At 44.7% G+C, this 16,105-nt stretch overlaps 1 protein-coding gene across 4 annotated transcripts in view; it reads left to right on the top strand.

Moving 5' to 3' along the window:
- The first annotated feature begins 7,034 nt into the window (after nucleotides 1-7,034).
- Nucleotides 7,035-16,105, top strand: part of DAW1 (dynein assembly factor with WD repeats 1) — a 46,855-nt gene continuing 37,784 nt past the window's right edge. For 2 of the 4 annotated variants that reach the window (XR_008295596.1, XM_027048636.2), the window contains exon 1: nucleotides 7,058-7,114. Coding sequence is in view for 2 of the 4 variants with exons in the window: in XM_027048636.2 (XP_026904437.2) it covers nucleotides 7,075-7,114 (40 nt within the window). In the remaining 2 variants the exon portion in view is untranslated. Of the gene's footprint in view, nucleotides 7,115-7,338; nucleotides 7,490-16,105 lie in introns of those variants that run through there. The other 2 variants (XM_053215902.1, XM_053215903.1) reach the window with 2 other exon arrangements.

Here is a 16,105-nt window from a genome sequence, read left to right on the forward strand (position 1 = left end):
CCCGTTCATGCTCTGTCTCCCTCTGTCCCAAAAATAAATAAACGTTAAACACGAAATGGCTTCCAGAGGAATCTCTGGACTCCTATCAACGTACCTGAAAGCGGCCGGGTGCAGGGTGCTGAATGGGGGCTGGAGGTGGGAACTGCCCGCGCCGTGATGGGAAACCCACACGCATATGGTTAAATTGAGCTGAGCATGGGCATCATGCTCATGACTGGAGCCTGGTAGGACGTCAGAGCAGAGGAAGCATGCAGCCTGTCAGGTGGAAGGGTGCCAGACCCAGAGCCCAGAGCAGGAATAAGCGGGCCACGTTAGGCTGCACCTGCATGGAATGAAAGACAACGATCTGCAGATGAGTAACTGGGCGAGGACCAAGGATTGCTCAAAGGTCACCGATGGGAAGGGCAGGATGGGAGCTTTCGTCTTCCAACCTCCAGTCGAGCTCCATTCCCCTGCCCGCATTTCTTCCCTTGTGAAAACACACAGGCAGAGCAGAATCAAAGAACGGCAGCACCGACACGGAAATTAGACCTCCTATGTAGTTTGGACTCTCATCCCGTTGACATTGTGTCCCGCAGTCACAAGCCGGCAGCTGGTCAAAGCGCCTCCATGAAAACTTGCCACGCTGGGAAATCCTCAGGATTTTCTGAGACAGGCTGGTCTGTTACTGGACATGCTGGCACGAAGTTCTCTGTATTGAGCTGCCCTCTGTCTCTGGGGATCTGCCTCTGTCAACCCTGACCTCTACCTGCACACAGTCAGTTACTTCCTCTTCCAAATGGACCCTCCAAGTTCTTTCTTTTCTTTTTTTTAATATCTCTTTTTGAGAGAGAGAGAGAGAGAGAGAGAGAGAGAGAGAGAGAGAAAGAGTGCTCAAGAGGGGAAGGGGCAGAGAGAGGGAGGTAGCGGGTCTGAAGCACTGTCAGCGTGGAGCCCTATGCGGGGCTTGAACTCAGGAACCGTGAGATCACTGTCTGAGCTGAAGTCGGACGCTCAACCGACTGAGCCACCCAGGGGCCCTGGATCCTCTAAGTTCTTAAGCATCAGACATTAATGGAGGACTCACTCTGTGCCAGGCATGGAAGGTGGTATCGTGCCCATGCTAGGCTCCCTTGTTCACGTTTTACACATTCTCAGGTCCTTACCCACTTTTGTTGTTCTTCTCTGGACAGTCTCTAGAGTTGTTAAGATACGTAGCCCTCTCCTCCATTCCAAATCCTCACGGGCCATTTCTTTAAGAAGACAAATCTATTTGGATCTACACAGAAAGTAGTTACGTCCCTAGGGATGTAAACTAGTTTTCATATTCATACGAATTATACCCATGCTAACATAACTGGAAATGTATACAGAGGACTCCAAATTGCACGTAGGTGATTATTAGAGGAAAAGTTGATCTAGGTTATCAGTTTAAATGGCAGGAATATGCATACACCCTTTCCCCAATTTCAAACAAACAGCCTTAGGAAAACAAATGCTGGTTATCACCCCCATCGTTGACACAGAGTGCTTCTGAGCAAGCCAGACGCGGAGATAACAACCCCATTAATTAGATGCTGGCATCATTCTTATCTCTCCGATGAAGAAACTGAAGCCACAGGGGTCATGGACCTTGCCTAAGAGCACATGGCTGGTAGACAGCAGGGTCAGGCCTCAAGTCAAGCCTCCTGCTCTTAGTGGCAAAAGCTGTTGGTGCACCAGCCCTGTCAATGTGGCCCGCATGTCCCCACGGTGACTCCTCAGTGAAGGTAAATGCGGTCCCACCTAGAGACATGTCCCTGTCCTCGAACACAATAGTTTCAAACCACCTGAAGTCTGATCCTTTCTAGGAATGACATCCCCCAGGTATTTTTTTGCAGAATTAGATCCCTTGTACCTGAATGGTGACTCACACTGGTACGTCTTTTAGGCGTACTTACTGAATGATTCACTTAGTGGCCCCTGGCCCCGCAGGTTTCCCGGTTCCAGGTGAAGATCAGTCCTTCAGTGGTGTGGAGGCAGGAATGGGAAGAAGGTTCAAAAGCCCGGCGGCAGCCCCTCTGGGCTCACTGTGCTGGGGTCCACTTACCTGGTGGGGGCACAGCTCTGCCCTGTACTGACAGTCTCTGAACATTCAGATCTCATTCTTTGTACTTTCTTGCCAGGAAGGCACCTCCCCTTTTTAATGGACCACTTTCAGCAGGTGCCCCAAAGACCAGTGAGTGAGGCCTCTCATCGATGCCATCGCTCCTTCCAGAAGGAACTGGTCAAATGGGAACCCCTGAGCCCCACTGGGGCCGGAATCCCATTCCTGCCCATCTGTCTCACCTCAGTGCTGAGCCAGATTCTCGGGCCTCCCTTCCTGGGTCCTTCTCCTCTTCCTTCTTTCCATCTCCCACTTGTAGATTCCCCCGCCCCCAGCCTTCCTTCGCAGTCTGGTACCTATTGGTGTCTCTCAGGGCATTGAGCCTCTGAAATCCAATTATGTGGAGAATTCCAGTTCCTTCCCACATTGTTTCTGGGCCTTACTCACAGTCTCGGATGTGGCTGAGTGACCAGTTTACTGTCCCTGATGATCAGGGAAGACTGTTCAGAATACATAACGGGCCTGACAGTAGGGGGATGGTGACCGATTTCACTCAGCCTTGGCCAAGTCATGGCCACTTACTACACCAGCTGAGTGGCTTTCACTCTTTATTGTTCATCAGAATCACCAAAAAGGCTTGTTCAAACATGGACTGTTGGGCATCACTACCAGCATCTGTGACCCTGTAGGTGGCAGGGTGGGGCAAGAATTTACATTTCTAGTAAATTATGGGTGGTACTGATGCTACGGATCCAGGGACCCACTGAGAACTGAAACCCAGAGTGGCTTCCATTCACCAGACAGAATTCATTTGGGGGAGTGAAGTTGATGCTACTAATTTTTAAGTTTCTGGTTGTTCAAGGCAGATGCCAGTGGGAATAAACCCAGAGTCAAGAGTTACATTTACAGGTACCAATCCATACGAATGGCCGTTGTTGATCTAGTGAGTCGCCGATGCCCAGATCAACACAGAATGGCATGAATTGAGGAAAAGTATTATACGACTTTTAGGAAGGTACCTGCGTAGCCCCGTGAGGAAGTCGCACCTAGTCAGCTGGACACTGAGATGAGAACCCATTACCCGGGCAATGTGGGAGTTCTGGTTTTGCAAATTTCTGTACATCACTCATGCTCATAGCTCTGCACTGGGGCTGAGTTAGCGTGAAACAGACTTTGACTCAGGTTGAGAGATTCATGCAGCACCTTCTAGGAATGAGTAAATGGTGAGTCAGTTAAGTGTAGCTGTAACCTCAAGTGAAGCCAAGGCCAAAAAGAGAAATCTGCCGGCACTCGTGAACTTTGCTTGCTTCTCTGTGGATCACCGCTTCATTTGCATGTAACCCTACGACCTTCCAAAAAGGAGGATGGGGTACTTACATTGGGTATTGGGACAGGATTATGGGTTGTCATGTCATAACACTAAGAATCCTATCAGGAGAGTGTCTAGGGAGGGAACTTGGGAAACTGAAGGACAGCCAGGGTGCTTGGACATCCAGAGAAATGACTCTCGAGCAACAGCAGAGGTGAGGGCTCCTGACCTCTGGGGGTCATGGGCTGTGGAAAGATCAGACCTCAACGCCAAAGGCCTGTGCTCCAGGGATGGTAAGCAGGGCTCTGGATATGATGTGGCTAGGAAGTTCTCTAACTTAAGTGGGAGAACTTGGCTTAACTTCTTTGAGCCAATGGAAGCATGTCTAAAGCTTCAGAGCTGGCATTCTTTTTTGAGAAGCAAAAGGACAACCTGTTAAAGTTTGGTTCAAGGGAGTAGGAGAAATCCTTTACCTGGAACAGAAATACAGGAGCCACTTAGGAAGTCCAGGAGTCCTGCAAATGGAGAGAGTGGGGAAGGATAGGTCACAAAGGTGAAGGCTCTTGGTCTCATAACTAGAGGAAGATGGAGGTAGAATTAGGGGTGAAACAGGGAGTGAACTTGAACTTGGGACTCTCTTAACAAAAGTGCAGCCAAATAGTGCTGTGGTTGTTATCTATATCCTGGAGCATTCTGAAGCCTGGCTTGTTTTGTGAAAACAAAGGCCACTCTATTTTGTAATCATTTCAAACATATGAAAAAGTTACAAGAGTTGGATGAGGAACTTCTCAGAAGGAGCCCTTTTGCCTAGCTGGATTCCACATTTTGCTCATTGGCTTTATTGTTTCTTATCCACCCACCTATCCAAACACACACACACACACACACACACACACACACACACACACACACATCTATACATAAAGTCTTCAAAAAACATTTGAGAGTTGATTGCAGATATCATACCCCTTTATCTCTATATCTCTAAATAAGTCAGTGTATTTTTTTCTGAGAACAAGGACATTCACTTATATAACCAAAGTACAATTATCAAAATCAGGAAACATAATAGTGATATACTATTAATATAATGTTATCTAAACCACCATTCCTACTCAAATCTCATCCAATTGTCCAACCATGTCCTTTAGAGCTAATTTTCTTCCTGGTTCAGGACCCAGGAACACTCAGGGCCTCTAATTGTTTTATGTCTTTAGTGTCCTTTAAATTTTTTTTTAACGTTTATTTATTATTGAGAAACAGAGAGACACAGCGTGTGAGCAGGGGAGGGGAAGAGAGAGGGGGAGACACAGAATCTGAAGCAGGCTCCAGGTTCTGAGCTATCAGCACAGAGCCTGACACAGGGGCTTGAACCCACAAACCACAAGATCATGACCTGAGCTAAAGTTGGATGCTTAACTGACTGAGCCACCCAGGTGTTCCAATGTCTTTAGTGTTCTTCAATCTGAAGTAGTGTTCAGTCTTTTTCTTTCTTGACCTTGACAGTTACTTTGTACAATTTCTTCAACTGGGGTTGCCCTGATGCTTCCTCGTGATTGGATACAGGTATGTATTGCAGGCAGGAATTACAGAAACTGCTGTGTCCTTTTCAGCGCTTGTAATAGGAAGTATGGATGTCAGTTTGTCACGATATTGGGGAGGTTAACTTTGATCACATGGCTATATGGTGTCTCCATTTACTACTTTTCCAAAGGCCTCATTTTAATTTTTTTTTTTTTTTTTACATTTATTCATTTTTGAGAGAGAGACAGAGCACAAGCAGGGGAGGGGCAGAGAGAGAGGGAGACACAGGCTGTGAAGCAGGCTCCAGGCTCCCAGCTATCAGCACAGAGCCTGACGCGGGGCTTAAACTCAGAAGCCGTGAGAATAATGACCTGAGCTGAAGTCGGATGCACAACCGGCTGAGCCATCCAGGCGCCCCCATTTTAATGGAGGCCTCATTTTAAATGTCACAAGCATAAACAATAAATGGGTGAACAAAATCTACTAAAGGCTACCTCGTTTCTATAGATGAACTCTTGGCCCTTCCATACTTAAACCTTTTCCAGTGTTAACAATGAGGGCAGAGTTTGAACTGGAAGGAATCTTTAGATTTCATCTGGTTTTCTGTTTGCCAAGTATGGGATGCTATGTGCTGGCCATTTGTATTAGGCTACATTGTATCACACAGTAGCAAAGGTTCTCCAGTCATTGATTTCTCCAATCTCCTGGGTCCCGGAAGTAGAAAGGCTCAGTTGGGTACCTAGGCTGTCTTGAAAATTTCAAACGGTTGCTGATTTTTCCCTATTTTTTTTATGTGTTTAAGAAAGGGGAGGCCTTTGGTTCTTAGTCTCTGGTAGGCAATAGTGTAGGCTTATTCAATAGCGTTTAAAAAATCACATGTGGGGCACCTGGATGGCTCATTCGGTTAAGAGTGGGAATCTTGGTTTCAGTTCAGGTCATGATCTCACCGGTTGGTGAGTTCCAGCCCCATGACGGGTTCTGCACTGACAGTGCAGAGCCTGTTTGGGATTCTCTGTCTCCCTCTCTCTGTTCCTCTCCCCCCTCAAAATAAGTCAATACGTAAACATTTTAAATAAATAAATAAATAAATAAATAAATAAATAAATAAATAGTCACGTTTATTGTTACAGTTACCTGCTGCTCTTCGTTGACAATCGTGTACAAATTTTAATTTACAGGATTAACACCTTTCTTCTTCAGTTTACATTTAAAAACGTGAAGTAAAATAAGCGAGTCGATTTAGAGAAATTGTAAGATCTTACAGAAAACTTTTAGGGAGGGGGGTCATGGGAGGGATAGGGGAAATTCTGACTTAGAAACTTCGGCCAAATTCCTTAAAGGAAATGGGCAGTGTGGCTTGCTGACCCTTCCCGGCCAGTTTTCCTAATGGCAACTCAAGTTGGCAGGCAAAGGACAGACGCTGGCAAGAAATAGGACAGGCCACCAGAAGGTCCGGATGGCCTTAACCCCAGGGTTTAGGGCACACCGGGCTCCAGGTTACAGCCTCTCATCCCGCTTCCGCCGCTACCTAGCTGGGATCGGCTGTACTTCCTTTGAATCTCAGTCGTCTCATCCGTGACATGGGGCGGTAAGAAACGGTGCACAGCCCCTCCCTCGGTTGGTCTCTATCCCTATAGGTGCAGAAGGTCCCTGGCGCAGCGTCAGGAAACGTAGCCTCTTCAGTGGTGCTCCTAATTCTTTTGTGGGGACCGGGCCTTTGGAGGGGCCTGGAACGGTGACCCGGAGGGGTTTTTTCTTTCATCCCTCCTCCTGGGAAACCTAATGGGCCACAGTGCACGCGGCCCGCACCTCGCCCTGCTGGGCCGCGCCTCTCCCCTTGTGAGGTCACCCCGACTGAGGACGCGAGGGCACCCAGTCTCCGTCCAGCCCGGGCGCCGAGGGTGCAGATTCAGACGGGAGCAACGCCGCGATCGCTGTCGTCGGCCACGCGCCCTGGAGCCCAGGTCCGCCCCCGGGAACGCGCGGGCAGGTGCGGGCGCGCCCCCTGGTGGCCCCTCGCGGGGCCGCGGGCCTCTGTCCAGCCTGCGCGCCCAGCTCCTCGCGCTGGAAGCCCGCGCATGCGCGCAGTTCGCCCCGCCGCTGTTTGGCCGTTTCCATGGCTACGAAGAGCATTGACGGGTCGGGGCGGGGGGGGTGGGGGTCTGGGAAGGAGAAAATGAAACTCAAGAGCCTCCTGCTCCGGTATTACCCTCCAGGTATGGCCGGGCCCCTTCCGTCCTCGCGTGGGGTCCTTGGCTCTGGGAGGGTCTGGGGCGGAGGAGGCTGCTGGAACCCCAGGGGCCGGGGTGGGGGGTGGGGGCGTCCCCTATACGGTGGCCACGTGGGGGACAAGAAACAGGGCACTACCCAACCTAACCCACCACTCCTTCGTTGCTGGGCTCTGTTCCTGGACACTTTCAAAATGATTCTTTTAGGAAACCTCTAAACGTGGAAGTTACAATGCTTTTCTGGCTAGTTAGGAATGTGGCAGGTGGGGAGGGAGAAGGCCCAAGATACTGGTTTCCGGAGGGGAAGACACCCAACAAGGACGGCACTTTTCATTTTAAACGTCCCAGGATGATCACGTCAAGGTATGTTGGATATGAAAAGAATGCATATTCAACAGAGCATATTACGTGGGTGACCGCATTCCAGACCACACATAGCAGTTGATCCGTGCATTTATTGAGGGCCTGCCAACGCGAACTCTGTGCCTTGGGGCTTGAAGGTCACAGCCCTTGACGCCCATGAGTTAAGGAATTTGGAAAGAAGTCCACAGGACGCTACAGTTTTAGAAAGGGATAAACTTGCCTGGTTCTCTTGTTTCATAGGTGAGGACATGGGCATCTTTGAAGAATTAAGTGAAGCCCACTGGTCACCGGCTCCTTAGGTACAGACATAGGGGAAGAACTCTTGGTTCCGGGTCAGAATCCCCGTAGAAAATAAGAAGAATATAGAATAAAAAGTCTGCAAAACTTGCTACAAAGCAAGTAGGTGACTAAATATCCTGGCCCGATGAGACCTGAATGACTTAACTTTCACCCCTTTGCTGCGGAATGGAGGTTAATATGATGAGCTCTGGGGTCATAATAACTGGCTCTCACCATATACAAATTTTGTAACGTGGGCAATCTGTTTCGAGCCATCAAGCCATTTTGGTCACCAAGTCACATGGTGATAATAACACTTCTCCCACTGGTCTCCTGACCCTTTGCAGGTGCTGTCCCATTTGTCTCTTTCCCTTCCCAGCAAACCTCCTTGGAGGAATGTTTTCCTCATTTCTCTTCTCCCGTCTGTCTGGGACTCACTCCTATCATGTTTTCACCTTCACCGCTCCATTGAAACTGTGCTTTTCAAGATCTTCAGTGGCCTCTAACATCACTAAACGCTCTGGCCACCTCTCAGTCCTACTTTCCTGACCTGAGAGCAACATTTGATGAATTTGGCCGCTCTGTCCATGTCCATTGGCTTCCGCACCTACTTTTTTCCCTCCTGCTTCATTGTCATTTCTTCTTTGTCCATCATGTTGGCTTCTCTTCCTTCTGACTTTGATGTTGGAGTGTCCCAGAGCCCTGTCCTTGGACTTTTCTGTCTATACTGGGTGATCTCATCCATTCTCAAGGTTTAAAAACCTGAGTAGTCTTGAGTAACTCACAGCCTGCCCGGTTATTCCTTTGGATATGCAGTGTGCATGTCATTGAGGCATCCTATGGTCTGTCTCCTATCAGTCAATGGCACTTTCCTTCCTCCACTTACTCAGGCCACAACCTTGGACTCATTCTTTTCTCCCATCTTGCACACCCCACGTTTAGGCCAGTAATAAATCCTACCAGTTCACCTGTATTTTTTTGTTTATTTAAAATTTTTTAATGTTCGTTCATTTTTGAGAGACAGAAAGAGACAGAATGTGAGCAGGGGAGGGGCAGAGAGAGAGCGGGAGACACAGAATCCGAAGCTGGCTCCAGGCCCAAGCTGTCGGCACAGAGCCCAACGCGGGGCTCCAACCCATGAACCGTGAGATCCTGACCTGAGCTGAAGTCAGACGCTTAACCGACTGAGCCACCCAGGAGCCCCCTACCGGTTCACCTTTAAAATATATACAGCTATATATACAATGGAGTATTACTTGGCAGTCAAAAAGAATGAAATCTTGCCATTTGCAACTACATGGATGGAACTAGAGGGTATTACGCTGAGCGAAATTAGTCAGAGAAAGACACATATCGTATGATTTCATTCATCTGGGAACTTTAAGATACAAAACAGACGAACCTAAGGGAAGGGAAGCAAAACCAATATAAAAACAGGGAGGGGGACGAAACATAAGAGACTCTTAAATATGGAGAACAAACAGAAAGTTACTGGAGGAGTTGTGGGAGGGAGGGATCGGTAAATGGGTAAGGGGCATTAAGGAATCTACTCCTGAAATCACGGTGGCACTACAGGCCATCTAACTGGGATGTAAATTAAAAAATAAATAATAAAGTAAAAGAAAAGAAAAGAAAATATACACAACATTCATGGTAGCAATGCCTACCATGTTTCCTGTTGTTAGTGCGTTCACCCTTGCCCCACTCCTGTTTATTTTCAACACAACAGCAAGATGACTGGAGAACCTAAATCTGATCATGTCACTCTTAGGCTTGAGTCCTCCAATGGCCTTTCATTTCACTTAATGTAAAAAGGCCATGGTCTTCAAGGTCATAATCTCCAAGGCCCTACAGGCCCTTCCCTACCTTTGCCTTGGACTCCACCCTCCTTCCCCTCCAGCAAAGCTGCTCTTCCCAGTGTTCCTTGGCTGAGCTGGGCATGACCCCCACTCAGGGTCCCTGCACTTCCTCCTCTTTTGGCCTGGAATCATCTTCCCTGGACATCTACATCATCAACACTCTCATGGTTTTTGTGTGTGTGTGTGTGTGTGTGTGTGTGTGTGTGTGTGTGTGTGTTTAATAGCTCTGTCCTTAAAAGCAAGTACAGTGAGAAAAGTGAAAGTGAAGCTTCCCTTCTAGAATTTCTAGAATTGCCAGCTTCTCCTCAAGATATTTCATAGCCTCCCCGTCTGCTTTGTTTTTTCTTAGCATGATCTCAGCTCAATATACCATGATTTTAATTTACTTATTTCCCTCGATCACCCCTGCTACAATAAAAGCTTCATGAGGTACGGGACTCTGTTTTGTTTACAACTGTATCTCTAGCACCTAGAGGAGACAGAGACTGGGGAATGAATAGACATGCAACATAGTTGTTGAGTAAATGAGTTTAATGGGGTGATATGTATTGAGTAGAAAACCTGGAGCTCCTGAAATGTGAATAAGTCAGAGAGATGATCTGTAGGGTTCACTCCGGCTCTGAAAGTCCAGGTTCCAGCAATGCCACATTCCAGGAAGGCTGTGGTCTCCCACTGGCAACTATTGCCTTAATGATTATCTTACAATGAAGTCATATCACTTAGCAGGTTAGACACTGAATTTCTGAATTCCAGTCTTTGGTGAGCTATACATTATATGCAAGTTTCCAAGGTACTTCTGAATAGCAGGTGGGTGTTGGAATAACATTATCAAGTGGGAAAAAAATCACTCACCGCTGAATCATTCCCATGTTACCTTTATCCCTTCTACAGTTTGGTTTCATCGCTTGATCCCCCGATTTCCATCCTCCTACTTTCTTTTGAGTATCGTATAGGTCAGGAGCATTCCATTGTTGGCATCCATGGAATGATCTCTCTCCCTCCTAAAAGTCCATAGCAGTAATACGGCTAATCAAACATGGGCATTCTCTTTTTATCTTATTCATTAATTCATAAGCTCTTTGCTTTGTGAAGAGTGGGTGTCCCATACGTGCTTTTCACCTGACTCAGGCATCACAGCCATTGTCTTTTACTTCTTGTGTGTAGGCCTCTGGTGTTTTGGGTCAGGAGAAGGAACTAAATAAACATTAATAAAACTAGCTAAGGGGCGCCTGGGTGGCTAAGTCGGTTAAGCGTCCAACTTTGGCTCAGGTCATGATCTTGTGGTTTGTTGGTTTGAGCCCCGCGTGGGGCTCTGTGCTGCCAGCTCAGAGGCTGCAGCCTGCTTCAGATTCTGTGTCTCCCTCTCTCTCTCTCTCTGACTCTCCCCAGCTCGCACTCTCTCTCTCTGCCTCTCAAAAATAAATAAAAGATGTTAAAAAAAAAAAGCCTAGTTAATATTCTGGGCACTTTAAAGGTCTTTGTTGGTTGAATGTGATCTGAGTAAGGAATGCTCACATCTTTTAAGGCTTAGCCTTTGAGAACATTGCAGAATTTGGGGGGTAGCAGCTTCTTCGATGTTTTGGGAATCATGCTTATTACATGAAAACGCACAACCAGGGGCAGATCAAGAAGACTAAGGTACTGTGGGAAACAGTCACTGAAGAACCACATGTACTCCTGGAGCATCTTTGTCTGTGTTCTGCTTGACCTCTTCACTGCGCACCACCCAGCCTCTGGCTCATACGGGAACTCAGTGGTCATGGGAGGGGTGAGCATTTGACCTTGGTGTTTTGTCTCAGTGAAATAGTCCAATGCTCAGGTTTCAGATGTTGCCCTTTGTTTTTTAGATCCGCTTGTATAGTAACCAACTAATTTTTAGTAGTCAACTTAAAGACCTAAACTTTTTTTATTTTATAAGAAACAAGATAGTTGTGAATAAAGAACACAGAATTTTGTGCATTTGCTGCAATTTTTTAGTGCATTCCCTTAGGATATAGATTATGCTGTGTGGGCTGTCAAGTGCTAATTTTTTTTTTTAACGTTTATTTACTTTTGAGAAAGAGAGAGAGTGCGTGCCTCTCTTCCCCCAACAGTGCACATGAGCAGGGGAGGGGCAGAGAGAGAGGGCGACAGAGAAGCCCAAGCAGGTCCTGCACTGTCAGAGCAGATCCCAATGTGGGGCTCAAACTCACGAACCTGGAGTTCGTGAGCTGAGCTGAAGGCATTAAATTGATAGCAATTTGGTAGGTTTTATAGTTCTGTATCTTATCTGACTTCTCAAATAACCTTTCAGGGATTTTGATCTTCAGGACCTGATGTTCTACTGATGTTAATCTCTGTCATTTTTCTTCCTTTTTCTCCATGTTCTAATTTTTCTCCTACTTTTTTCTTTCCTTTTCCTCCGACTTTTTTTTTTAATTACAGAAGTAGTATTTACTTTTAACAAAATTCTGAAAAATACATGAAAGGTTAGCTGAGATCGTGCTCGACTCACTGAAGGTGTGACGGGTCCTGGAAGAGAGCCACCTGATATGTCTACCAACAGGAAGTGAGAATACCTGTCCCGAACCTTGCTAATATTTAGTTAGTATTGTCAATCTTTGCAGTATTGCTAATCTGATGAGTAAAAATTATATCTGTTGTTGCATTTTGTGTTTCTTATTAATGGAGTTGGGTACATTTTAGTTTGGTCTGTTTATTGTCTTTTTCTGTTTGCAAATTGACTATTCATGCCTTTTGGCCAGTAAAAAAATATTTTTAGGCTCCTATATATTAAGTTCTTCAGGTTTTGCATTTAGAGTTGAAATTTTTTTGCTGGCTCTCATTTGTCTTTGACTTTGTGGTATCTTCTCTTGCGAGAAGCTTCAAATTTGGCTTCAGACAAATGCATTGGTTTTTCTTTTTTAGGCGTTGAGTTTCACATCATACTTAAAAAGCCAATTACATACACTAAGATGTAAATATGTTCTAGTATTTTGATCATTTTATAGTTTGTTTTTAATATTAAAATTTCTAATCCGCCTAGAATATGTTTTTGTATATTGTAGAAATCCAATTTTACCAATTTTCCCAAAATCCAACTGCTTATTACACCATTATTTATGGAATAATTTATTCTTTCCCCATTAATTTAAAATATTACCGTCACCGCACTTTATTGTTTTATAGTTTGTGGTAAATTTTCAAATTCCAAAAAATAGAATCATTATCATTACTTCAATTCATCGATTAATTTAACATCTTTATAATATTGCATTTTCTCATCTAGAAATGTGTCTCTCCATTTCATCACAATTTTCTTTTATGTTCAATAGTACAAAACATTTAAAATAGTACAGCCAGGCCTTGTACATTTGTTGTTAATTTTATATTTAGGTGTTCAATGCAATTGCGAATTTGATCTTTCCTTTTCTTGAATCTTCCCTTGTCAATGTATCTAATTCTTATTTCCAATCTTAGCTTCTTGTATTCTATTTTTCTAAGCTCACTTAAATCCTTTCCAGAACATATGGCATACAAATAAGATTTTAGAAAGATTTTGACAGTGTTATGACATCCATATTTTGTTGAAAAAGTTAGTGTGGAACATGAAGCCTCTTTTTACACTAAGGAAACAACAGTATTTACAGTGGTTGGCTCTCCACTGGATCCTTTCTTTTTTTAATTTGTTAAGTTTGCTTCTTAGAGTCTGGCTTCAGGTCTTTGATATGAAAGAATCACTTCTTGGGGAAAAGAAACCAAATAAAACTGAATCAAACCAGCCTGTTAGGTACAGCTGTTTGCCTGCTGGGTCTTGCTGTTCTGGGCAGTTTGTTGTTGTTGTAGTTGTTCGGTTATTAAAAGCATTTGGAATGATTTTTCGGTTACAAAATGTTACCCTTCATTACACAACGGCTGCTCGGGTTTGCCTACTTAGTTGTGGCAAATCCATGAAGCCGACTGTATGAAAATGAGCTTCTCCTGAGACTGTAGCTGTGCAGTTGGGTGAGTGGTCATGTCTGACACTGAGGAACAGCTTTCCAGGAGAAACAGGATTGAAGAGAAAGATCCTGGACTTGTGGGAGGTGCAGGCGAGATATCAACATGTGTGGAACTCAGAGGAGGTCTAGACGGGAGAGTTATTTTTGGCGTTGATGGCAGTGAAAGCCATGAGGATAGGTGAATTTATACAGAGAAAAAGACTGGCACCCTAAATCAGTAGTTCAAGGTCAGGCAGAAGAGATCAGTAAAGGAGAAACGGAAAATAACAAAGTGGAGAAAAAGATGGAAGGATTTCATAGAAGCCTATTGAGGATAGTTATTTGAAGGAGGGACGTGGTCATCGTGCCAATTATTTCTGAAAGTCCATGTGTCATAAAGACAGGGACTGTTAATTGCATTAAGCTGTCTGGAGACACTCATCCAATCATCTGTTCGTTAGTTCACGTATTCAACAAGCACTGTTTGGACAGTTCCTGTGTACCAAATTTCATGGTAGACGCTAGGGGCGAAGAGAGGCAGACCCAGGAGACCATAGTCTAATGAGTCAGATGTTGCCAGGACAGAAGATAGAAAGACTTACCGGTAAAGACAATGAAGTAGGCAGGCACCATGGAGGGAGAAATGGAAATCACAGAGGGGAAGTAACGTCAATCCATTTGACAGTGTTGTTTGTACTTGAAACTGGCCAAATCATGCACTTATTGTGCGGAAACCATCACGACTCATTCCAGGGAGGGTCCTCCTGGGAGTATGAAGAAGCAAATAGTTTCCTTCTCAAAGGTGTCACAATCTCACTGGGAGAAGGCATCGATGCAATTTAAGTAATACAAGCTGACTATGTCGGATATGTCGCAAGGCAGTATTTGATTAATCGTTAGGTAATAAGCACTACTTAATGAGTTTCTATATGCCAGGAGTTTTATGTACGTATTCTTTAATTTCAACCAGCAAACTGAAGGTATTCTCTACAGATAAGAAAAGTGGGATATAAAGGGATTACTTTACTAGTATCATGAAGTGAGTAGGGAATCGAGCTGGAGCTCAAACCTGGACCTCTTTGATGCCAAGCACATGCCTTTTCAACCCTGCCACACTCCATTTCAATGGTGTAGTGCTTTGGAAAGCAAATACAGTGTTTTGATAGAATTTCCTATTTTCTCTTGATCTGAAATGCTTCAGAAATCCTATCTTTTATATCAAATATATCTGATAGCAGGGATTCTCAAATTGTAACAGGACCCTTGGGGTCTCTTGCACCCTTTCAGTGGGGCCTCAAGGTCAAATCTCTACATAATAACAGTCAGATACCATCTGCTTTTTTCGCTGTACTGACATTTGCCCTACTTGTACAAAAGCAAGGGGAGGTGAAACTGCTAGAAACTTACTACAAATCAGGCGGTGGGTGGCCACAAACTCTCAGAGTGGTCATTGTATTTCTCACTGACACACACTGGCACAAGGAAGAAACCCCCTCAGTTTCACGTAGGAATGTCCTTGATGAAACAGTAAAGCTCACTAATGTAGTGAGACACTGACATAGGAGTACTTGCATTCTGGGTGGTGAAATAGAAAGTACTCATTAAACACTTCTGCACGGTAGTGTTCCGTAGTGGTTTTGAGGAAAACACCGTGCGGTCCTTTGAGCTGAGAGATGAACTAGCCATTTTCTTCACGGAGCACCATTTTTACCTGAAGGACTGAGAAGCAAATGTAGCTTTCAGACTGGGACATTTCAGAGACATTTTGCTTGAAAAGGGGCAAAGTGAGCCTGAAACTTACAAGCAAAACTGTCAGCATTTCTTGCCAGTGACAAAATTTGAGCTTTCAAGCAAAAACTAGAATTTCAGAAAACTTGTATCTACCTCCATGAGCTGGGTAGCTTACCGACACTAAAAGAGTTTTCTGATGATAGATGTTGGTAGTGATATTAACAAATGTGATTGGGGGGGGGGATATTGTATGATTATATACGTCAACATTTAGAAGATGTGCATAACTCGGTAAACTAATATTTTTCAGATGTCTGGTGCGTGGTTTATAAACCATACATGAATAAGATATCCTTTGAACATGCGATATAGACCAGTGGATTTTAACGTAATGTACGCAGAGTTAATTGATGTGGTTTCAGATTCTGTATTGCAACCATTCTTTATGAATTAACACTTGCTAAGTTTTAATGTAATATTAAAGAAGATTATCCATGATTACTAGAAAATGCAGTTAAAATATTTGTCCCTTTTCCAACTGCATATCTGGATATGACCAGATTTTTTCCCATATACTTCATCTGAAATACCATGTAGCAACAACTTGAACGCAAAGCAGAGATGAGACTCCAGCTGTTTTTATTTATTTATTTTTTTATTAAAAATTTTTTTTAATGTTTATTCATTTTTGAGAGACAGAGACAGAGCACAAGCAGGGGAGGGACAAAGAGAGAGAGGGAGACACAGAATCCGAAGCAGGCTCCAGGCTCTGAGCTGTCAGCACAGAT

The sequence above is a fragment of the Acinonyx jubatus genome, chromosome C1 (genome assembly GCF_027475565.1).
Source record: "Acinonyx jubatus isolate Ajub_Pintada_27869175 chromosome C1, VMU_Ajub_asm_v1.0, whole genome shotgun sequence".
Taxonomy (NCBI): Eukaryota; Metazoa; Chordata; class Mammalia; order Carnivora; family Felidae; genus Acinonyx; species Acinonyx jubatus.